This window comes from Hemitrygon akajei, chromosome 23 (assembly GCF_048418815.1).
Source record: "Hemitrygon akajei chromosome 23, sHemAka1.3, whole genome shotgun sequence".
In the NCBI taxonomy this organism is placed as follows: Eukaryota; Metazoa; Chordata; class Chondrichthyes; order Myliobatiformes; family Dasyatidae; genus Hemitrygon; species Hemitrygon akajei.
Genome location: NC_133146.1, coordinates 33,191,215 through 33,216,593, shown reverse-complemented (window position 1 = coordinate 33,216,593; position 25,379 = coordinate 33,191,215). Strand labels below are relative to the sequence as shown.

The following is a 25,379-nucleotide window of genomic DNA, read 5'->3' as shown; positions in this document are numbered from 1 at the left end:
GTTGGCCCTGTGTGTTTTGAGATATCTTGTCGTTACATAGGCACTCTACATATGCATAGCTTGTATAACTTATCCCTCCGTGTTCACTTCCCCTGCAGAAAGCAACAAACACATAAAACTTGGAAGAAGATGAGACTCTGAAATGCCTTTCATATTCAACTTTCCAATATCTGTTGTTATGTACAAAGAAAGTACACAATATGCAGTAAAATAAGGAAAAATGTGTTTCCGATTGCAAATAACTTCTAAGTTACACTGAACAATGACATTAATGTTGATGGACGTCCTTCCCTATATATTGCATTATTCCATAACAGTGAAATTTGTGCATATACAGGAGATATATTCAGCACTTTTACGCGTTATTACTTTCCAACTTAAGATTAGTTGGCAGATCCTCTATAAACAACAGTGATAAGTAAAAGATTCATCTCAAATCTCATTGACTCAATCTGTGGCTGCGGTCACAACTATCACTAAAAGCATGCTGCCAGGTAATTGGCGACTTTAATTACATTGGTTTATAGTTTCTTAGTGCTGTATGAATTTCATTCTGGCATCCATTATAGATGCATAGTAACAGTGATTGCATCAAGCAGGCTAAGCAGCCAATCAAGCTGAAGAATTCTTGCTAATATCAAACTGAGAAGTATTAAATTCAACACACACAAAATGCTGGAGGAACTCAACAGGCCAGCAGCATCTATGGAAAAGAGTACAGTCGACATTTCAGGCCAAGACCCTTCATCAGGACTGGAGAAAAAGATGAGGAATCAGAGTTAGAAGATGGGGACGGGGAGGAAGAAACACAAGGTGATAGGTGAAAATGGGAGGGGGGAGGAGTGAAGTAAAGAGCAGGGAAGTTGATTGGTGGAAGAGATACAGGGCTGGAGAAGGGGGGAATCTGATAGGAGAGGAAAAAGATCATGGAGGAAAGAAAAGGGGGAAGTGATAGGCTGGTAAGGAATTAAGGTGAAAGAGGGAAATGGGAATGGAGAATGGTGATGGGGGGGGGGGGGGTGCAGTACCAAAAGTTCTAGAAATTTAAAAATTTCTCATAGAGGCTACCCAGTTGGAATATAAGGTGTTGCTCCTCCAATCTGAGTGTGGCCTCATCTCGACAGTGGAGGAGGCCATGGATTGACATATCGGAATGGGAATAGGAAGTGGAATTAAAATGGGTGGCCACTGGGAGATCTCACTTGTTCTGGCAGATGGAGCACAGATGCTTGTCGAAGCAATCCCCTAATCTATGTCAGGTCTCACTACTATATAGCAGGCTACACTGGGAGTACTGGATACAGTAGATGACCCTAACAGACTCACAGGTGAAGAGAGGTCAAGACTTGACTTGACTTGAGTCTCACTGGAAGGCTTGTTTGGGGCACTGAATGGTAGGAAGGGAGGAAGTGTAGGGGCAGGTGTAGCACTTGTTCTGTTTACAAGGATAAGTGCCAGGAGGGAGATCTGCGAGGACGACCGAATGGTCAAGGGAGTCATGTAGGGAGCAATCCATATGGAAAGCAGAAGGTGGGAGGGAGGGGAAGATGTGCCTGGTGGTTTGATCCCGCTGGAGATGGCAGAAGTCGTGGAGAATTATGTGCTGTATGTGGAGGCTAGTGGGTGGTAAGCGAGGACAAGAGGAGCCCTATCCCTGGTGGCATGGAGGGAGGATAGGTGAGGCAGACGCCGGCAAAATGGAAGAGATGTGTTTGAGGGCAGAGTTGATGGTGGAGGAAGGGAAGCCCCTTTCTTTGAAGAAGGAGGACATCTCCTTAGTTCTGGCATGAGAGTATTTGTGAGGGAGATGGAGGAATTGAGAGAAGGGGATAGCATTTTTAAAAGTAACAGGGTGGGAAGAGGTATAATCCAGGTAGCTGTGTGAATCATTGGGTTTATAATAGACATCAATAAACATCTTTGGTGCTTCTCTCCCTTTTCTTTCCTCCATGGCCTTCTATCCTCTCCAATCAGATTCCCCCCTCTTCAATCCTGTATCTCTTCCACCAATCAACTTCCCAGCTCTTTACTTCACCCCCCCCCCCCTTCCCAGTTTCAACTATCACCTTGTCATTTCTTCCTCCACTCCCCCCACTTTCTTACTCTGACTCCTCATCTTTTTTTTCCCAGTCCTGATGAAGGCTCCTGGCCCAAAACGTCGACTGTTTACTCTTTTCCACAGATGCAACCTGGCCTGCTGAGTTCCTCCAGCATGTTGTGTGTGTTGCTTTGGTTTCCAGCATCTGCAGATTTTCTCTTGTTTAAGTACAATATTAAATTCAAATGTTTTAATTTTATAGAGATTAACGTATACTCTGTGGCCACATTATTAGTGGAAACTATTAGTGGAAATCCAGTGTGGTATTCTGCTGCTATAGCCCACCTAGGTCAAGGTTTGATGCATCGAGCATTGAAAGATGTTCTTTTGCCCACAGTTGTAGTGTGTGGTTATCTGAGTTACTGTTGCCTTCCTGTCAGCTTCAACCAGTCTGGCCATTTCCCTGCGACACAAATTTTTGCCACAAAACTGGCGCTCACTGGACATTTTTTTTTGTTTCTCACACCATTCTAAACTCTAGAAACTGTTGGGTGTGAAAATACCCGGAGATCAGCAGGTTCAAAGATACTCAAACCACACAGTCTGGCACCAACAATCACTCCACAGTCAAAGTTGCTTAGATCACATTTTTTTTCCCATCCTGACGTTTGGTCTTAACAACATCTGACCCTCTTGACCATGTCTGCATGCTTTGGCATTGATTTGCTGCCACATGATTGGCTGATTAGATATTTCCATCAACGAGCAGCTGTACGGGTGTACCTAATAAAGTGGGCATTGAGGGTAAATTTGGGACATGTACATGAGATTGAATGGCAAAATGAAATGAAGAATTTTAACAACCACATAACTTTGAAATAATATGGAAGAATTAAGAGCCTCAAATAAGACCATTTCTCGGAGCCAAGAAAGAATAAAAATTACTTGTTTTAATGGAGTAATTATGGAATATTGCACATTTAAAGCAGATTTTTACCACATGCAACATGTTCACGTTTTTTGCATGAACTTGTCAATTCAACAACTTCAAAAGACTGTTATCTGCAGTGATTTCAGCAGCCCACGTGGTGATGTAGGATATAACTGAATGACTCAGGAAATTTCGATCATTGTTATTTCCATACGAGGTGGGGGCAAACTCCTAAATTGCCATTGGCTCCACATTTTGGGAGGCCAATATTGTCTCCTTTAATTTTGGAGTATTCCATAAGAGAAGATAAAAGTATCTTCTTTGAATCAGAATCAAAATCAGGTTTATTATCACTGACATGCGGCATGTCATGAAATTTGGTGTTTTGTGGCAGCAGTACAAGGTATAAAAATTACTACAAGTTACAAAACAAAATAGAGGAATCGCCAGGTAGTCTTCATAAATCTCTCACATCTTATGATCTCCATGTGCCTGCTTCCATTGACTTTGCAGAAGATTTAGCTTCCTGGCTTGCTAAGCATGCTTGAGGAAATCTAGCATTATCATTGTAGACTAGATAAGGTGGATGTGGAGAGGATGTTTCCTTTGGTGGGGGTACCCAGAACTAGATAACGCAGCGTCAAAGTTAAGGGGTGACCTTTTATAATAGAGGTAAGGAGGAGTTTTTTTGCCAGAGAGTAGTGAATCAGTGGAATGCTCTGCCACAGACTGAGGTGGAGGCCAGGTCTGTAGGCATATTAAAAGCAGAAGTTGATAGTTTCCTGATGGGTCAGGGCATCAAAGGATATGGCGATTAGCCATGATGGAATGGCGGAGCAGAATCGATGGGCTGATTGGCCTAATTCTGCTCCTATATCATAGTCTTATGGTCGAAAACACTGAAAATTAGAAGGAAACCAATGTAAACTACAGTACAATAATCTTATAAATCTCACAATATGGGAAACATCTTTCTGTCTGAATATGAAGAGAGCAGACACACGAGCCCAGTCCTTCCATAAAGGACCTGCTGACCCAGGTCCGAATGCACCGATCCAGCTGCTGACCGTTCATCTCTGTTGGGAGCCTTCGCTGACCCCTCCACATTTGTCTCGATGCTTCAATCTTCCTCACCACTCAAACATGGAGTCATTCAAGGCCCCACACCTCATCTCTGGCCTTTTCCATGAGTCATTTTGTGTTCTTGGACCTTGGTGGCCCCCTGATCTGCGTGTGATGGTCTCTCCCCCCCTCCCCGATAAGGTACTCAATTATTTATCAACATGTATTATTAGATGTGAGAGGATTGCAGGAATTTATCTGATCTGAAGAAAGGACAACAGTACCTCTATTTTCTTAGAGGTGGGCAAAGATTCGGCGTGGCATCAAAGACTTTGGCATACTTCTAGAGGTGTGTGGTGGAGAGTATATTGACTGGTTGCATCATGGCCTGGTATGGAAACACCAAGGCCCTTGTACAGAAAAGTCAACAGAAAGTCATGGATACAGCCCAGAGCATCATGGGTAAAGCCCCCCCCCCCACCATTGAACAAATCTACAAGCAGCATCCATCATCAGGGACCCCCACCATCTAGGTCTAGCTCTCTTCACACTGTTGCCATCAAAAAGAAGGTACAACAGCCTCAGGTCTCACACCACCAGGTTCAGGAATAGTTACTCCCCCTCAACCATCAGGCTCTTGAACCAGTGGGGATAACTTCACTCACGGAACTGTTCCCACAACGTATGGACTCACTTTGAAGGACTCTTCATCTCATGATATTCATTGCTTGCTTGCTTACTTGCTTGTTTGTTTATCTATCTATTTATTTATTTCCTCTTTCTTTGTATTTTCACAGTTTGTTTGTTTTTGTACATTGGTCGTTGTCCATCCTGCTATGCATGTTCTTTCACTGATTCTATTGTGTTTTTTTTTTGTATTTACTGAATTGCCCACAAGAAAATGAATCTCAGGGTTGTATTTGGTAACATTTACAGTATCTACTTTGATGATACATTTCTTTGAAACTTGATTGATTCTGGTAGCTCAAACTACTTTCCTTCCTCAGCAGGTCAGGCAGCATCTGTGGAGAGGAATAAACATTTAACATTTTGATCTGAATCCAAGGGTCTCTCTATAGATGACACCTGACCTGCTGGCTTCCTGCAGCATTCTGCGTGTGTTTTTCTGGATTTACAATATCTATAGAATCTCTTGTGTTTATATTTTTCTTCCTACTTCTACACTGTTCCCCAAACTTCAGCTGGTCTCCAAAGTTTCTTTAATATATGAGGGTAAAGTGTAAGCCACACCATTAGTCTGTAGATTGAGTAGAATTCTGCCACTATTGACTCAAATCTAAGTTTTTCCCCAGTAGCATTTTCATTAAAGTTTTCTATAAGCTTTCTAGGATTATTGCAATGTGTGCAGGTACCAAAGCATTCCTTCATTTCAATGATCTTGAGATAAAGACCAATATTTACAGGTGTTAACATGTTTGGTTTCTACAAGGAGAGAGAGAGATGAACAGGTTTTTCAGCAACTCATTTTGGAAACCTTAAGGTAAGGTTATGCCAGGCTAATCCTTATCCGACAAACACACTGACCGAAAGTTCACCAACCATGACGTTACCCTTATCCACCTGAAGTTCATTTCACCCTGGACTGGGCACATAAAAGAGATTAAGCTCTAGGGAAGTATGTGGAAAATGTGATTGAGGGATTGAACTGAGAGCCACTATTGGCACAACTGTGTCAAATGTCCTGCTTTTATGACAACATGAAATTTAAAGGGAATATTTATTTAAGCCTAAAAGGATGAACCAGTTATATCACAGTTATAATTATAGACAAACAACACAGAAACAGACAAAATCAGCCCACCATGTCCATGCGGGTTATTTTGCTCATCTACCTGCGTTTACCTGTGTTAAGACCATATAATTTTATACCTCAAGTATTTGTCTAAATATTCCTTAAATGTAGACATTGTATTTGATTCCACCATCTTGTCTGTCTGCTCCTTCCAAGAATCAAGCACTCTGATACCCCTCACATCTTTAAAAATCCTTCCAGTCACCTTAAATCTATACTCTTTGACCTTGATACTGTTCTGTATTTCACCATTATGATTGCTTGGGAAATTAAACTTCATATTAAAGTGGGAAAAAATGTCCCCCGAAGCACATCTTGACATGGAAATTTCCTTCAGAAATTTCCAAGTTTCTCTGTGGCAACATTAACCCATAATTGAATCACTGTAACCAAGATAAATTGGAAAGTCCGACATTAAATCAAGCACTGGATCTTGAAAAGCGCCAGAGAAACCAACTACTGTACACCTTGTTAGGATCTGAGATCCGAACGGAACACTGTAAATTGGAAAAATTCCAATACATGCTTTTCTCCAGACAGGAGACGTGTCCGCTTTCACCACACTGACCTAACCTACCGTGACCAGCTGAGCCGCCCTCTAAAAACAATACATATTAGTGTGGTTCTTCTGAAAAAGTACGTCTTCACCCAACTGTCAGGAGGCAGCGGGCATCATCCAATCCGTATTCGGCATTCATGGAAGGAAATGCCAAAAAAAACCCCCAACATCGCCAGGGAATAGGTCTGATTTCATACTGAACTGTGAAAGGTTTGCTTTCATGAATGAGCCACTGTTCATAATGTACAATCAATGTTTGTTACCCTCAGCACAGGCATACAAGTGACACCCTAGACGGCTCAGACAAGAACATACTGTACTCAGGACCTATTGAAAAGCACAGCTTTGTATCAGTAAGTAATAAACACCTACATGATCTTCGTAAGTCATCCCTCTATTCAGATATTGGGTTGTAGCAAAAACTACAACATGCTTTTAAAACCGTTTGCAACGAGAACTAATTCACTGTATTGAATATTTATGTCGTTCGGTTCTACTGGGCTCTTCTTAAATATATATTTACATTTGCGTTATTCAATGGCTACGATATTCGTAAATCCAGATTAATGCAATTCAGCTGTGCGTCGTCCAGTTCTTCTGCGGCATAATGTACGCATTACATACATTGTGGTCGCATATTAACGGTTCTGCTGTGCTCACACTTATCCTTTCAAAGTTGCTGTAGAGCCAGGACTTCTGCTGCCTGGGGAGTGGGGTGGCACCATCCCTGTCACGCCTGGCCATCAATGTACAATGGTGCCGGGCTAAAGGAATCACTCACATCACCTTGAACTGCGTTCGTTCCTCCACACAATTAAAAGTTCTACCTGGATGACAACAGACTCTGCTCTGTAATGTCTGAGCTCCGGCTTGCTCCTCTGCCCCCCCAAACCCGTGGCTTACCATGCTCGGTTTCCAAATCTCTGACATATTCAGATGCGTCCGCGGAATCAGAAGCGCCTTAAACGGGATCCGACTTTCTCTGGCTGCCCTGATGGAATTGGCTGGGCAGGGAGGGGAGCTACGATGGCTTTTTAAGTCACCCAGACACGTAGCAATTCCCTCTCCCTAGCCCCAGAAAAACGATCTGCATATTAATACCCCGCCACGTCATTGCCGGCTAGTGGAAGCACAGGAAACTGTGTGTTCACTTACGCGAAGTGAAGAGAGGCGCCTGCTGTTTAAGGGCAATGGTCATAGCGAAGATGCAGAAAGTTTAGCGCGTATATAAGGCGCCCACCGGGGTCGAAATCAGGCAGGGTTCGGAGCAGTAGTGCAGACTTCCAGGGAGAACCCTTCCCCTTTTGTGCCAGTGTGCGTTTCAATTTCAGGTTTGCCGAGGACTGTCGCGGTTACACCGAGGTTTTGTGTTTGTCGGCGTTGCGGAAGATTTGCCCCATCAACCCCCCTCTCCCACTGATTTAAATGGAGGGGCCCTGTCTTGGTACGGCAAATTCTTCCGCTCATGCTTTGGCGAAATGGACGTGAATCTTAACTTTCTCCCTCTCTCTGAACATTGTTAAATTGAAGTTAGGAAGACTAAAGTTTGCGGAAATCACCGCTTCTTTGAGACCGTACCAATTCCCCCCCCCACCCCCCCTCCCTGTAAGGCAGCTTTTCCATTTCGTGCATGTCCAACCTCAGTGGTAAGTTTCACACCAACAGCTCAGGGACCCACAATGTTCCCATTCACTGCCTGACTGGCTTTCAATTCCTCCTCAGTCTCAGCGCTGGTACAGGAACATGACATGACTGCGGGACCCTTCTTTTGGAAGCTCCCTTGCTGGCTTTGTGCCCTCACTTTTCATAAAAGTGCATAAGATCATAAGAGCAGAATTAGCTCTTCAGCCCAGTGAATCTGTTCCAGCATTCCAGCTTGGCTGATTTGTATTCCACTCAACTCCATTCTCCTGCTTTCTCCCCGTATCTGTTGATGTCATTACCAATCAAGAACATATTGATCTTCACTTAAAATATACTCATTAACATGGCCTTCATAGCCGGCTGTGGCAATGAATTCCACAGGCTCACCACTCTCTGACTAAAGAAATTTCTCCTCACCTCTGTTCTAAAGGAATGTCCTTCTGTTCTGCAGTTGTGCTCTCTGGTCTAGACACTCCCACTATGGGAAACATCCTCTGAATCTTCACTCAATCTAGGCCTTTCAATATTTGAAAGGAGATCCTTCCTCGTTCAACCAAACTCCAGCGAGTACAGGCCCAGAGTCATCAAATGCTCCTCAACAAGTCAACTTATTCAAGACGTTGTCTAAACAGCTAAGACCAACTCACTCCAACTTGCATTCTTGAACATAGACAGTACAACTCAGGAACAGGCCCTTTGGTGATAATGTTGTGTTGAACTAATTAAACTAGTAATTAATCTAATCCACTCTACCTGCACAATGTGCACATTCTCTGCATATTCTGCTAATTGTTACCACAACCACCAGTGCCAATACATTTCAGACACCCCTCACTCCGTGTAAAAGGAACTGTGGATTGAGGTTCTCCTTTGAGCTTACTCCTTCTCACTTTCAATGATGCCCTCTAGTTTTAGACATTTTAAGCCTGGGCAATAGTTGTCTGCTCATTCAATGCCTCTCATAATCTTATAATGTCAGGTTTTCCTTCAGCTTCCACCAGCCCAGTGAAAACATTCCAAGTTTGTCCAGTCTCTTCTATACCACATCCTCTCTAATCCACACAGCATCCTGGGAACCTCTGATGCGTTCTCTACAAAGCATCCACGCCCTTCCTATAATGGGACAACCAGAATTAAATGCAATACTCCAAAGGCGGCCTAAATAGAGTTTAATAAAACTGCAACATAACTTAGTCTCTTGAACTTTATTCCACAGCTAATAAAGACAAGTATATCATTTGCCATCTTTACCACCCTACCAACATGTGCAGCCATTTTCAGTGAGCTATAGAGTTGGACCGACATCCTCCTTGCATAGGTCCATCTGCCTATCACACACCCACCGCACTTCCTGCTTTTCCTGTCCCCTCTCCCTATTGGTCCAATTAGTCCCTCATGCGTTCCTCATCTGATTTCATTTATCACTTTCCTTAGTCCCCAGATTCCAGCACCTGCTGCCTCATGTTCCCACATATCACCTTGCAGCCTCCTTCACCCCCCTCTCCTTCCCCTCACCTGGATCCATCAGTCATCTCCCTTCTCAACTGGTTTCACCTGTCACCTGGCAGCCCCACTCTCAACCCTCCCCCTTGCCTCTTTATTCTGGCTGTCTCCCCTCTGCACTCTCAGCCCTGATGCATCAAAGCTCCCTTCCCCCACAGATGCTGCTCGAACTGCCGCATTCCTCCTTGCTGTTTGGGTTTTAGCAAATCAGCTTAGTTGAGAGAATGGCAGTTAGTAGGCGTATTAAAATATTTTTATATTTTTTATAAAAATATTTAAATTAGAATCCATCAGAAGTTCTTTTGGAATGAAGAGTGAAGTAGTTCTCATGCAATGAAGGATTTGAGAGAGTGAAAAATGTTACCAGAGGTGTCCAAGAAGATAACTGCATAACTTTAATCTCTTCAGTGTAAAATTTTATTACTTGTCAAAACAAAGAAATAAATGAGATGGAAATGCCCTTGGGTGTAATGGAAGGAGATGCTATGGAAAGAAATATTAACCGAATAAAATAGGTTTTGCACGGCTACAGCAAAGAATTGAGAAAAGGGAGCATAGTCTTTCAAAATGTTCTATGCTGCTACTTGGCCCAATATCATTTGGTGAAAGGCTATGCAAGATTTAGAGCAGTGAGTATTTCAGTTAAACAGTGACACATTTGTAGGCAAAGCAGTGAAGGCAAAGAACTGAAAGTTAGATTAAGGTCAGGATAACTCTTTTAAAATGGATACAAGTAGTCTATATTGTATCATGAATACTGTAGCATTAATTGTCCATCAAAGCTCTACCCTTAAAACCCTTAAGGTTCTTGGAATGAAATCAGATAGGTCCATTTTTTTGCTGAACTTTATTCTAAATTAAATTACTATTCCTCAGCCAGCCAACACAATAGAGAATTCATATGGAAGATACTGTAGGTAACTGATAAGCATATAGGAATAAAAGAAACAAGCGAAGAGAAGGTCATTTGCCCATGTAAAATCTGTTCCACTATTCATTGAGATTATGACTCAGTCTCATCTACCTGCACCATCCCCTTATTGTTCGATTCCCTTTATATTTGTCAATGAACACAATGACTGAGTGATGTCATCCAGGGCGGAGATACTCTGCATCTCAGGTCTAAGTGGCCTACCACTTATTCTCAAATGGCTCCCCGTCTCTATTCAAGTTCAAGTTTATTGTCATTCAACCATATGCATATGCACAGATAAAGAAAACAGCATTCCTCAGGCACCCAGCTGCAAAACACATTCTGCTGTTGTTATTGTTATCAGCAGAGTAATAATAACAGATAAAAAATATTCTGTAGATCTACAAGTTGACATATACGACATACAGTTAAATATACAACAGTATTACCGCTGATAGCACTGTCATAAATATTGTCTACTGGGTGGTAGCAAGGTATTCAGAAGTCACAGTACCTGGGGAAAGAAGCTGTACCCAGCCTAACAGTCCTTGTTCTGAAACTAATGTACCTTCTGCCTGACAGTAGGATTGTGGGACGGATGGGAAGGGTCATTGAGAATGCTGAGGGCTCTGTGAATGGGCCACTTCTGATGGTGGTCCTGGGGGGCCCTTTGAGAATTTTCAGTGAATTCTCCCCTCATTCTTTTAAATCTAAATAAAACTGTCCCAGTCCACTTAAGCTCATATGGCAAATCTACCATCCCTGGAACCAGTTGATTGAGTCTTTCTCGCACCCCACCTATGACAAGAACGTTCTTCCTTTGGTGAGGAGATCAATATTGCTGGTGTTCCTAACAAGCAGTCTCCTGAAGAAACTCATGGGTCAAGCAGTGGGTCCTGATCCAAGGGTTTGACCCCAATCATCAGCAATTTCTTTCCTCCCACAGTTATGGCTCAAGCCACTGAGTCCCTCCAGAAGGTTGTCTGTTGTCCAGACTCCAGCATCTGCACTCTCTTGTTGCTCTCTTGCTGGCTGGCTGTCATGTACAGGAGGAACAGGAAGCTGCCAGGGAGATAGGGAAGCCGAATGTGAATCTGATGCATGTATACATATGTCACCATTAACAGAGCTGGGTCAATCATTCCATTTGCTCACACATTTGCATTATATCTGCAGGAGCTGTGTTTCGGGACAGTATCTGAGATCCAACCAATATTACTACTTGATCAATGATCTCTCTTCCATAAGATCTCAAGATCTCTCTTCACATCAACAATGATAAGGGTCCTTCTTTAGCTGTATACTGTTCATTTACATTTGGTCTCCCAAAGTGCAACACTACACACTTGACCGGATTAAACTCCATCAACCATTTCTTTACTGCCTTCTGCGGCTGATCTATATCCTGCTGTACTTTTTGGCAACCCCCCACACTATCCACATACAATGTCACCAATCTTTGTATCATCTACAAACCTATTAACTCACCTATCCACATTTTCATTCATGTCATTTATATATCAGAAGCAGCAGAAGTCCCAGTATGGATATCTGAGGATCAGGACAAACACAAATCTCCACCTAGAATAAGTACTATCAACTACTACCCTCTGCTGTCTATGGCCAAGCCAATTCTGAATCCAAACAGCCAAGTTCACTGCCAATCTCATACATCTTAATCTTGTGGATAAGCCTACAATGTGCTAATTTATCCTTATCCACCAACTTTAAAATTATCTCTACAAAGATTCATGGACCTCCTCTTACTTACTGCTTTAGGCTCCCACTATTTTTACATCTGCTGCTCCAGTCCTCCACTCAACTCCCCACTACTGGCTGGGGAACCATTGAATCTTCGGCTGTTGCTACCCTATTCTCTGGAGCCCAGACTCAAACGTTCTCTCCCAATCTCACCTTATATTGTGTATCTGTGGGCTTCTGTCTCAGTTGAAGTTAAGAAGTGTGTAATGGGCTGTAAGGTTTCACTGCTAATGTAAAGGTTTTTTGTAATGTTCACTGCTGAGGTAACAGTTTCTCTGAAGCAGCAATGTTTGGGTTATAGCTGGAGACAACAGGACTGTGGGTGCATGTTAGCCAATCAGGATTTTGTTGCCTTGTCTTGTGATTCTGAAAGCAGTTGCTTTTGCAGGCTTTTGCGAGAGGGAGGGAGAGAGATGAAGAGAGAAGACACGAATGGAGAGATTTGGTAGACCGCCGGACGGGGTGGACTCGGAGCGAGGGTCTGAAGGGCAGCGACGATCGGAGGAGGTCATTGGGGACCAATTGGCCTATGTGTTAGCTCCAAGTTTGTGCACAGACTGTTTAATAAGATTTGGGCCCTTTTTCTTTTGTTTTGTTTCTGTACTAACCATATAGTCAAAGTAAGAGTTATAAAGCTTAATTGTTTAATCACATATTGTGTACTGTTTGTTATTTCAGGGTACTGATGTAACAGGGGACACATTGCGCAGCATCCACCCAAACAAGATTTCTTAAGTTTGGCCGGGCAGGGGGTTATCACCCCCTTTATTAAGCCGCTAGGTGAAGTGAGTGTTACAAGTGAAAATATTTTGCTGAGTATTTCCAACTCCAGACCTGCATTGCAGACACAGGAGACTGCAGACGCCTGAGTCTGGAGTGAAACCAACTATAGACTAGGTGATTGTTTCCTGTCGGCAGATGCAATCCTGACCTCCTGGTCACACACCAGTTTATCTCTGTCTCCTATTCCCACACTGATCTGCCAGTCCCCAGCCTTCTCCACTGCCAAGCACAAACTCAAAAGGACAGCACCTCATAATACAGTCGGGGTACCACCCAGTGGTATGAATAGAGAATTTCATAGCATTGGTAACCCACACCCCCGTGTTCCCTTCTCTATCCATCTTCTTTCTTCTCCCACCACTTAGTTCCATTAACCCTGCCGTCCAGTCCATCTGTCAAACAGCCAGTCACTACACTCTCTGGTTTTCCTGTCCCCTCTCCCTATTGGTTCCATCAGCCCTCATTCATCATTATCACTTTGTCCCCAGACTCCAGCATCTGCAGCCTCTTGTTTCCACATATCACCTTCCAGCCTTCTTCAATACCTTCCCCCTCTCTTTCCCTTCACCTGGATCCATCAGTCAAACCTCTCCCTTTCTCATTTTGTTTCACCTGTCACCTGGCAGCCCCACTCTCAACCCTCCCCCTTGCCTCTTTATTCTGGCTGTCTCCCCTCTGCACTCTCAGCCCTGATGCATCAAAGCTCTCTTCCCCCACAGATGCTGCTCGAACTGCCGCATTCCTCCTTGCTGTTTGGGTTTTAGCAAATCAGCTTAGTTGAGGGAATGGCAGTGAATAGACATATTAAAAATATTTCTCTCTCTCTCTTAGTTAAATTAGATTCCGTCAGCAGTTCTTTAGGTTTTGCATTCACCATATTTAATGCAATGAAAGATTTTTAAACAACGTAAAAAGTCATAGAATGTGTTCAGGAAAATAGCTAATGACTTTAATCTTCTAAATGCAAATTTTTATTACTTGCCAAAACAAACAAATAATTAATATTCTATCCAAATGAGGATGGTTGTACCCTTGGGTGTAATGAGAGGAGATGCTACAAGAAAGGAATGCTAACTGAATAAGATGTTCAGCACAGCACTGTGGGCTGAAGGGCCTGTATTGTGCTGTAACCTTTCTACATTTCTAAGATTTGGTTTAATGCTGAGTTGTGAGAAAGGATTGAGAAAGGGGAGCATAGCCTTTCAACACGTTCAGAACTGCTACTTGGCTCAATATCATTTGATGAGAGTGTATGCAAGATTTTGAACAGGAAATATTTCAGTTAAATTGTGACATATTTGTAGGCAAAGCCATGAGATTGTATTTACTGAACAACTGAAAGTTAGATTTAGGTCAGGATAACTTTTTAAATGAATGCAAGTAGTATCTGATCAAGATGGAACTGAGCTGTGGTCTCCATTGAGATGATGGTTCAGACTTAGTTGTTTAAGTTCATAGGGATGATATTGGGGACAGGGAAGGGAATTAGGGGTGAGGTTAGAGTTTGGGGAGAGTGAGAGGCCAGATTAGAGTCTAGGGACAGGAATGTGCAGGAGCTAGAGGTCAAGCCTCTGTTCCATGCTCCACACCCCAGGTTTGAAGTCTAGCAACGTAAATGAGTGATGAATAACATTCAGAGTGTAGGCCTCAAGGTCAGGATAACTCTTTATAAACAGATACGAATAGAATGTGTTGTATACTGTAGAATTAATTATCCATCAAAGCTCTACTCTCAAATCCCTTAAGGTTCTTGGAATGAAATCAGATAGGACTATTTTTTTGTGCCAACACAATAGGCACTTTATGTAGAAAATACTGCAGGTATCTATTAAGAATATAAGAACAAAAGAAACAGGAGAAGGTCATTTGGCCATGTAAGCCTGTTCCACTATTCATTTGGATCATGGCTGATCTTGAGCACCATCTTCCAGCAGTGTACACTTATACTCCAATTCCCTTAATATTTGTCAATTATCAAAATGACTGATTAATGTCACCCTGGGGAGAGATATCCTGTGTCTCAGCCCTAAATGACTTCCGTTTAGTCTCAAATGGCTCCCATGGCCTGTGATTCCTCGGGCCTGGGAATTATCCTCCCTGCATCTATCCAGCCAAACCTTTAAGCATTGTGTAAATTTCAATAAGTTCACCTCTCATTCCTTTAAACTGTAAAGAAAATGATTCCAGTCCGCTTAAGCTCATATGGCGAATCAACATCACTGGAAACAGTCCAGCAAGTCTTTGCTGGAATCTCCCTATGATAAATACATTTTCCTTTGGTGAAGAGACCAACATTGTTACCATACTAGAGCATCAAACAATCTCCTGAAGGAACTCACTGTGTTGGGCAGTGAGTCCTGAAATGGGGTTTTGACCCCAGTCATCAGCAATTCCTTTCCTCCCACAGTTACTGCCCTACCCATTGAGTTCCTCCAGAAGATTTGTTCCTCCAATTTCCAGAATCTCAATTCTCTTGTGTCTCTCTTCTGTTCCTTTCCATGCCTCGTTGCAACCTTGCTGTTTCTTTAGTATTTGTTTTTTTTTATATGAGGCCAGGTTGCCAGCTCAATGCTCAACGCAGCACGGATGGAGAGCATGCAAGGATCTGGCGGGATTCGAAGTAGGGCCCACTCACCTTGAAGTCTGATGTGGATGCCACTACACCACCACTTGCCATTGTTTCTCTTGGCCGTCTTCTTCTCTGCCCTCTGCCTCCTGTTGGCTTGTTGTCATCTGCAGGAGGATCAGAACGCTGCCAGGGAGATATGGAAGCTAAATGTGAATCAGGTGCAGGGATATGTCACTGTGAACAGAGGTAGGTTAATCATATATCAGTAGGGGGTGTGTCTCAGGGCAGTATCCAAGATCCAAAGCAATAATCAAAGATTCAAGATTCGAAGTTCATTTATTATCAAAAAATATATAAATAATTCACTTTGAGATTTGCTCCACTCTCACTACCATTCATGGTCCTAAACAGTCCTTCCAGCTGAGGCGACACTTCACCTGTGAGTCTGTTGGGGGTCACATACAATGTCTGGTGCTCCCAGTGTGGCCTCCTGTATATCAGTGAGACCCGATGTAGATTGGAAGATGAACACCTACGCTCTGTCCGCCGGATAAAGCAGGATCTCCCAGTAGCCACCCATTTTAACTCCACTTCCCATTCCCATTCCAGTATGTCTATCCATGGCCTCCTCCCCTGTTGTGATCAGGCCACACACATGTTATTTTCCATCTTGGTAATCTCCTACCTGATGGCATGAACATCGATTTCTCAAACTTCCCCCTCAAATAGCCCAGCCCCTCCCCCTCCCCCTCCCCATTCTCCATCTCCATTTCCCTCTCTCACCTTATCTCCTTGCCTGCCCATCGTCTCTGGTGCTCCTCCCCCCTTTTCGTTCTTCCATGGTTTTCAGTCCTCTCCTATCAGACTCCCCCTTCTCCAGCCCTGTATCTCTTCCACCAATCAACTTCCCAGCTCTTTACTTCATCTCTTGCCCTCCCGGTTTCACCTGTCACCTTGTGTTTCTCTCTCCCCTTCCCCCTCCTTTTAAATCTACCCCTCATCTATTTTTCTCCAGTCCTGCCGAAGGGTCTTGGCCCAAAACATCGACTGTACATTTTTCCAAAGATTCTGCCTGGCCTGCCGAGTTCCTCCAGCATTTTGTGCATGTCACCTCGAGATCTGGCTACTTACAGGCAGCCACAAAACAAGAAAGCCAAAAACCCAATTAAAAATAAAGACCATAACCACTGAGCTGAGAAAAAGGAAAAAAACGCACACACGTCATGCAAACGGTCGGAGCAAATGACACATTAGATTAAGATCTCAGATCTGCTCCCTGTTGTCAGGCAAGCTCAAAGACCGAGTCCTGAGAGAGGTCGCTGAAGAGATAACGGATACGATCGCCATGATCTTTCAAGAATCACTTGATTCTGGCGTGGTCCTGGAGGATTCAAAGATTGCAAATGTCACTCCACTTTTTAAGAAGGGAGGAAGGCAAAAGAAAGGAAATTATAGGCCAGTTAGCCTAACCTCAGTGGTTGGAGTCTTTTATTAAGGATGAGGCTTTGACTTGGAGATGAATGATAAAATAAGTCAAAGTCAGCATGGTTTCTGTAAAAGGAAATCTTGCCTGACAAATCTGTTAGAGTTCTTAGAGGCAGTAACAAGCAGAGCGGACAAGGGAGAGGTAGTAGATGTCATTTACTTGGATTTTCAGAAGATGTTTGATAAGGTGCCGTACATGAAGCTACTTAACAAGATAAAATCCTATAGCATTATAGGAAAGATACTGACGTGGGTAGAGGAATGGCTGACAGGCAGAAGGCGGTGAGTGGGCATAAAAGGGGCCTTCTCTGGTTGGCTGCTGATGACTAGTGGAGTTCCTCAGAGGACAGTACTGGGACCGCTGCTTTTCACATTGTTTGTCAATAATTTAGGTAATGGAATTGATGGCTTTGTGGCAAAGTTTGCATATGATACAAAGATAGGTGGAGGGGTAGGAAGTGCTGAGGAAGCAATGCGATTGCAGCATGACTTTGACAAATTGGAAGAATAGGCAAAAATGTGGCAGATTGAATATAGTGTTGGGAAATGTATGATAATGCATTTTGGTAAAAGGAACAATAATGTGGACTATTATATAAATGGGGAGAAGGTTCAAACATCAGAGAGGCAAAGGGACTTAGAAAACCTTGTGCAAGACTCCCAGAGGGTTAATTTACAGGTTGAGTCTGTGGTAAGGAAGGCAAATGCAATGTTGGCATTTATTTCAAGTGGACTAGAATATTAAAGCAAGGAGATAACGCTGAGTCTTTATAAGACAGTTGTCAGCAACACCTGGGAGTATTGTCAACAGTTTTGGGTCCCATATCTCAGAAAGGATGTGTTGTCATTGGAAAGAGTCCGGAGGAGGTTCCTGAGGATGTTTCTGGGAATGAAGGGTTAACATATGAGGAGCGTTCGGCAGCTTTGGGAATTTAGAAGAATGTGTGGGGATCTCATTGAAACCTACCAAATGTTGAAAGGGCTAGATAGAGTGGATGTGGAGAGGATGTTTCCTATGCTAGGAGTATCCAGAACTAGAGGGCACAGTCTCAAAATTCAGTAGCAACCTTTTAGAACAGAGGTAAGGAGGATTTTTTTTAGCCAGAAAGTAGTAAATCTGTGGAATGCTTTGCCACAGACTGCTGAGGAGGCCAAATCCATGGATATATTAAGGTGGAAGCAGATTGTTTTCTGATTGATCAGGAAATTAAAGGTTATGGTGAGAAGGCAGGTGAGTGAGGTTGAGTGGGATCCAGGATCAGCCATGATGGAATGGCAGAACAGACTCGATGGGCTGAATGGTCTAATTCTTCTCCTATGTCTTATGGTCTTATACCTGAGTAACCGCCGCAACCGTAGGTTTGTAACGAGTTAGCTATCACTCTGAATCTAACATAGCTATACAATGCATGGGGAATAATAATGAGAAGGATATTTCTAATAAATAAGCACGTCTAAGGTAAATATGTTTAGTTAAATACAAAGCATACAGGTTTGAAAGTAAGATTGTTGCTTGTATGAATACTGACACACCCACATAAATTTACTGTTTGACACAAAAGCAATAATTTAACTCACACCAGTATAAATTTAAATTGAAATTGTATTGACAACATATTTTAAGCTATAACAAAGACAATAAAGATGAAGGCCCATTATTCATATCTTAATTAACCTATAGCGTGCATATAATCATTGGAGCTCATTGTTGCGTAATCAATCTGGTTTGCTTCACTTTGTTTACCCACGATGCTGAAAAATTCTTCTTGAAAAAAAAACAATTCAAATGAAACATAAATAAATATCCATGCACCATTCAAAGTCAAAGCATTGAATGTTCTCCAAGGCTGTGTGGTAACTAATTAAAAGTTATCTGTATGTTCTCCATGAGACTATTGTCTGCATGAGGATTTTCTGACAGCAGCATTTGTCCTTCCAAATGGGTTATGTGAGCATTTCACCATGTCCTTTACTCATGCTTGTCATCCGTCTCCATTCTCTCATACCTCTCCAGAAAATGGCTACCTCCGATCCCTCTAGAATGTTCCGGGGCATCCTATTGCCCAAAATGTTAACAACACATCCTATTGGCTAATACAACAAGCCTATCTCCATCAACTGAATTACTTGAGTGTATAATGTAATTAAAGGAACACATTGCAATTGAGAAAATCTGCAGAAAATAAAATACCCAACAGCATAATTGTATTAATGAAATAAAGCATGGTCTTAAACAAGGGTGTTACACCTGCATGCCACAAGATCTTGGCCACATTTAGGCACGATAAGTGGTAATTAACAATAATGTGTTATGGTCCGGTCCTGGACCCGCATTCCGGGTCTTGATCCGGTCCGCAGACTCCGGACTCTGGGTCTTGTAGCCGTCCCTCCTTTCACCCTTAAACCCAAATAGGATCAACTTGGCTTAAGGAGGTGCACCTGATGCCTATCGGCTGGCAGGTGTATATAAGGGCTCTGGGACTGAGTCTAGTTGGGTTGTTGTTCTGAGTTTGCCTGGCTATCCTGTTTTGACCCTGGCCTGGAGTACCCACTGTTAATCATCTAGTTCTGTAAGTCTGTTTTTGTAGTCACCCTGTACTGAGCTCCCTTCTGATCCCTTGCCTCTGTTGGGTAAGCAGGCTGGACTGCTGTTGCCTGGTGGTGGGGGGGGGGGGGGACTCTGACCCTTCCCTACCCCTCTCTTCTGATGGGTTGTGCCCTACAACCTGCCCAGGCCCCTGTGTTCCTACCTGGGAGGTGGCCCTGCCCAGAAGTAATGTGGCCTGCCCTGAAGACTCTGACCCTTTCCTACCCCTTGCTTCTGATGGGTTGTGACCTGCCCAGGCCCCTGTTTTCCTGCCTGGGAGGCCTGGCCCTGCCCAGAAGTAATGTGGCCTGCCCTGAAGACTCTGACCCTTTCCTACCCCTTGCTTCTGATGGGTTGTGACCTGCCCAGGCCCCTGTTTTCCTGCCTGGGAGGCCTGGCCCTGCCCAGAAGTAATGTGGCCTGCCCAGGGGGCTATCCTCCCAGCATTCCTTGTCCCATAGACCCATCCTTTAGCCTAGCAAGGGTCCTGCCTTTGCCATGAACTCTCTGAACCCCAGGATCACTGTTGCATGCCATGGTCTCCCCATCTTGTTCTATCCTTTAGTTGTTCCTGTCCTGCCCCTAGTACTTCAGTGCCTGTGTCCTGCATTTGGGTCCAGTCTCCATGTCCCCCTGTGATATAATGCCCCAAAAGTGATCAACTTCAATGAATGTGAATCTAAACATCTTCCACAGAGATTCAAGAGCATTATGAAAATTGAATCCCTTATTAGCAACAACATTAAGGTCTGCATTGTCCAAGTATTCAGCTGGACCATCTGCATTAATATCCTGTGGTGAGTAACTTGGCTCTTGTTACACAAATCCTCCCTACAATCTACAAGACAACAGTCAGGAGTGCAATGGAATGGGATGGATGAGTGATGCTCCAGCCATGCTTATGGAGCTCTGTCTTCCAGGACAAAGAAGCCTGCTTGGTTGGTGCCATATTAGTCACCCTAAATATTTATTCTCTTCCCCCACTGTGATATGTACCATCTATTCAATATAGTCCATCTACTTCAACAGCTCTTCATGACCAAAGGGTTCATTTAATATCAGAGTATGTATACAGTATATAACTTGAAATTTGTACTCTTCACGGACACCCACGGGCCAAGTAACCCCATGGAATGAATGATAGAAACATTGAAGCCCTGGAGTCCCCTCCTCCCTTTGCACAAGCAGCAACAAATGCATTAAGCCCCACCTCCCCTCCCCAAACAAGCAACTGCAGAAGCCCCAAAGAATCCTTGATCTAGAGTCAATCAAAACTACAGTCCAGAAACCAGCACTTCAGTACCAAGAGTACATCCATGGTGCTGAACACCATCCTGCCTCAGATATGTTGCCATTCCTTAATGGCTACTGGGTCTAAGTTCTGGGACTCCTCTTCCTAACGGCTTGAGGATGTATTTTCACCAGATAAACTGTAATATTTCAAGAAGTATGCTCAATCAGTAGTGAACATGTAGTGAAAACAGGAGGCATCAAGCTACTTTAATGTGCCCTCAAGTCTAAATGGAGAGCATTAAAGGGGCACAGAACAAAGAACGCCACAGTGCTGTATAGGCCTTTTGACTCCATGTTGTAGCGATCTTTTAATTTTCTCTAAGATCAATCCTACCCTTCCCTCCACATAGACCCCATTTTTCTACCATCCATCAGTTTCTTAAATACCACTAATACATCTGTCTTTACCATGACCCCTGGCACACACTTACCATTCTTAGGGCAAAAAAACTGACATGCCCCCTATACTTTTCTCCAATCACCCTGAAATTATGCCCCCTCCTTTTAGCCTTTCCACCCTGGAAATGTCTCTAGCTATCCATTTGAACTATACATCTTTCTGTCTTGTACACCTCTTTGTTAAGGCGTTTCCTTATGTTTTCCAATACTGAAAAGTTCTTGTGGAGATTTTTTATTTTAACCTTAGTTTATAAAATCTGTTACACTTTATATCTCTAACTTTTATTCTTCATTCTATAATTGTTTTTCCTTTGTACTACCTTGATGTACTGATGCAATGAAATGATCAGTATGGATGGCATTTCAGTACACTTGACAATATTAAACCAGTTTAGTTTAGTGCCCAGTTAGTTATGTAATTCTGACTCCAATTATATACTTGATGGCGTTGAATAAGTAACTTCACTGTGTGAATGTTTTTTCCTTTAAAGATAGTGTATTCTGGTTAATTGGGACACATTGAGACCAATACATTTTGGCCAAATTTAGTGGCTGCTCTAGTTAGCTGAAGTTTCATGGAAATAGTTAAAAAGGTATAAAAAGACCAACTACCATTTAACTGAGTATCACATTATGTATTTAAATAAATTATGGAACAAATTAAAACACTACCAGTACTTCTACAGTAATATAAAACTGTATTTGTTCCTAAATAATTATTGACAGAGGAATTCATCTAGTGTACACTGCCATGCTCTTTTGATTGACTGCGTTGACTAAGTCTAAGCTATATTGATTGATCTATTGTATATCTTACTGTACATACTATTTATTGAAACTATAACAAGCTTAAAACATAAATTATAAAACCAAACTTCCAAATGTAATGAAAAGAACTTTGGACTTCGCACGAGGTATTGCAATAACTGCTCCCTGGAGCTCTTTGGCACTAAATTTCTCTTTGTTTACATAAGTTCATTGTTCATGGCCAAAGGTGACTGACTGACTGCGTCAGACATCTGCAAAAAACAAAAACATCACATTTTCAGTAAAATCTCACTAGTAATCAATAATTTTAAAGTAATTGGATTTAGAAAGGTTCAGGGACGTTGACACCCAGAACTGAAAACTGGTCACCCTTTCCACTGCTGATCCCTCGATCAGGACTGGTGTGTACTCCCCCGACTTCCTTTTTCTGAAGTCCACAATCAATTCTTTGGACTTACTGTCATTTAGTGCAACGCTGTTTTTGTGATGCCTCTCAGCCAACTGATTCCTCTACGCCTCCTCGTCACCATCTGTGATTCTGCCTACAATAGTTGTGTCATTCACAAATTCATAGTGGCATTTGACCTGTGCCTAGCCGCACAGTTGTGGGTGTAGAGAGAGTAGAGCAGTAAGCTAAGCATGTATCTTCAAGGTGCTGATTGATCGTCAGTGAGCAGATATGTTATTTCCGATCTGCACTGAATTGAATGGAATTTAATTGACTTTATTTCTTACATCCCTCACATACATGAGGAGTAAAAATCTTTATGTTATGTCTCTATCTAAATGTGTAATGTGTAATTTATAGTAATTTGTAATATATAGTATGTACAACAGGAGAGACAGACTGTAGCTTTCCAATAAGGAAACTGAGGATCCATTTGCAGAGGGAGATACAGAGGCCCAGTTTTTGGACATTGGTTAGTACTGAAGATATGAATGTTGAGCTGTAACCAATAAACAGCAGCCTGACGTAGGTATTACTATTGTCCAGGTAATCCAAGTCTGAATGGAGAGCCAATGAAATTGCATCTGCTGTAGACCCACTCTGGTGATAGGCCCAATGCAATGGCTCAGGTCCTTGCTTAGGCAGGAATTGATTCTAGCCGTGACCAACCTCTCAAACCACTTCATCACAGTAGATATGAGTGCAACTGGGCAACAGTCACTGAGGCAGCTCACTCTGCTCTTCTTGGGCACTGGTACGATTGTCGCACTTTTGAAGCAGGTGTGGCAAGCTGCGACTGCAGCATTGAGAGATTGGGAATGTCCTTGAATACTTCCTCCAGCTGGTTGGCGCAGGTATTCTTCAGCGCTCTACCAGGTTCACCATCACAGCTTGACACCTTGCGAGGGTCCACCCTCTTGAAAGATGTTCTGACATCAGCCTCTGAGTCAGAGATCACAGGGTCACCTGGTGCTGCAGGAATTCACCCAGGTGTAGTTTTATTCTCCCTTTCAAAGCGTACATAGATAGATAGATACTTTATTCATCCCCATGGGGAAATTCAACTTTTTTTTCCAGTGTCCCATACACTTGCTGTAGCAAAACTAATTACATACAATACTTAACTCAGTAAAAAAATATGATATGCATCTAAATCACCGTCTCAAAAGCATTAATAGCTTTTAAAAAGTTCTTAAGTCCTGGAGGTAGAATTGTAAAGCCTAATGGCATTGGGGAGTATTGACCTCTTCATCCTGTCTGAGGAGCATTGCATCGATAGTAACCTGTCACTGAAACTGCTTCTCTGTCTCTGGATGGTGCTATGTAGAGGATGTTCAGAGTTATCCATAATTGACCGTAGCCTACTCAGCGCCCTTCGCTCAGTTACCGATGTTAAACTCTCCAGTACTTTGCCCACGACAGAGCCCGCCTTCCTTACCAGCTTATTAAGACGTGAGGCGTCCCTCTTCTTAATGCTTCCTCCCCAACACGCCACCACAAAGAAGAGGGCGCTCTCCACAACTGACCTATAGAACATCTTCAGCATCTCACTGCAGACATTGAATGACGCCAACCTTCTTAGGAAGTACATTCGACTCTGTGCCTTCCTGCACAAGGCATCTGTGTTGGCAGTCCAGTCAAGCTTCTCGTCTAACTGTACTCCCAGATACTTGTAGGTCTTAACCTGCTCCACACGTTCTCCATTAATGATCACTGGCTCCATATGGGGCCTAGATCTCCTAAAGTCCACCACCATCTCCTTGGTCTTGGTGATATTGAGACGCAGGTAGTTTGAGTTGCACCATATCACAAAGTCTTGTATCAGTTTCCTATACTCCTGACACACCCCACTATGGCCGTGTCATCAGCGAACTTCTGCACATGGCAGGACTCTGAGTTATATTGGAAGTCTGATGTGTACAGGGTGAACAGGACCGGAGAGAGTACGGTTCCCTGCGGCGCCCCTGTGCTGCTGACCACCGTGTCAGACCTACAGTCTCCCAACCGCACATACTGAGGTCTATCTGTCAAGTAGTCCACTATCCAATCCACCATGTGAGAGTCTACTCCCATCTCCGTTAGTTTGTGCCTTAAGATCTTGGGCTGGATGGTGTTAAAGGCACTAGAGAAGTCAAGGAATGTAATCCTCACAGCACAACTGACCCCCTCTAGGTGAGAGAGTGATTTGTGCAGCAAATACGTGATAGCATCCTCCACTCCCACCTTCTCCTTATAAGCAAACTGAAGAGGATCCTGGGCGTGCCTGGTTTGTGGCCTCAGATTCTGTATTATCAGCCGCTCCATGGTCTTCATCACGTGCGACGTCAAGGCAACAGGTCTGAAGTCATTCAGCTCCTTTGGTTGTGGTTTCTTCAGTACCGGGACAATACAGGATGTCTTCCACTGTCTGGGTACTCTTCTCTGCTCCAGGCTCATGTTGAAGATGCGCTGTAGTGGTTCTCCCAGCTCAGTCGCACAGGCCCTCAGTAATCGTGGGGAAACTCCATCCGGTCCAGCCGCCTGTACATAAATGGCTTTGAGCTCATCTGGGAGTGAAGAATCACAATTAAAATCAGGTTTATTATCATCGGCATGTGATGTGAAATCACAGCCTTTCATGAGGATAAGTTTTGCCTTGTAGAACGTAATGGCCTGTAAGCCCTGAAGTGAAGTGAATTGGATAAAGCATTTTGCAGAATAAGGCTCTTTATGAGGATATTGGAGGACCCCTTTGGAGAGAAGATTATGTGGATGTGAGTTGGAGAGGAGTTTATTCAGCAGCAGATGAGGTAGGTAGAGAAAGGATCATGTGGTGCGAGGGAG

General features: G+C 43.2%; 1 protein-coding gene and 1 long non-coding RNA gene across 2 annotated transcripts in view; one reads left to right on the top strand and one right to left on the bottom strand.

Annotated features, from left to right (window-relative positions):
* LOC140715316 (bifunctional 3'-phosphoadenosine 5'-phosphosulfate synthase 2-like) overlaps positions 1–7,531 on the bottom strand; it is an 86,547-nt gene extending 79,016 nt beyond the window's left edge. Inside the window, exon 1 of the mRNA XM_073027353.1 lies at positions 7,307–7,531. Coding sequence (XP_072883454.1) covers positions 7,307–7,333 — 27 coding nt within the window. The 5' untranslated portion in view covers positions 7,334–7,531. The remainder of the gene's footprint in view (positions 1–7,306) is intronic.
* LOC140715318 (uncharacterized) lies at positions 6,443–12,864 on the top strand. The gene is made up of 3 exons (XR_012096106.1): positions 6,443–6,586; positions 6,673–6,756; positions 12,613–12,864. It is a non-coding gene; the product is annotated as an uncharacterized lncRNA (long non-coding RNA).
* Positions 12,865–25,379: the final 12,515 nt, after the last annotated feature.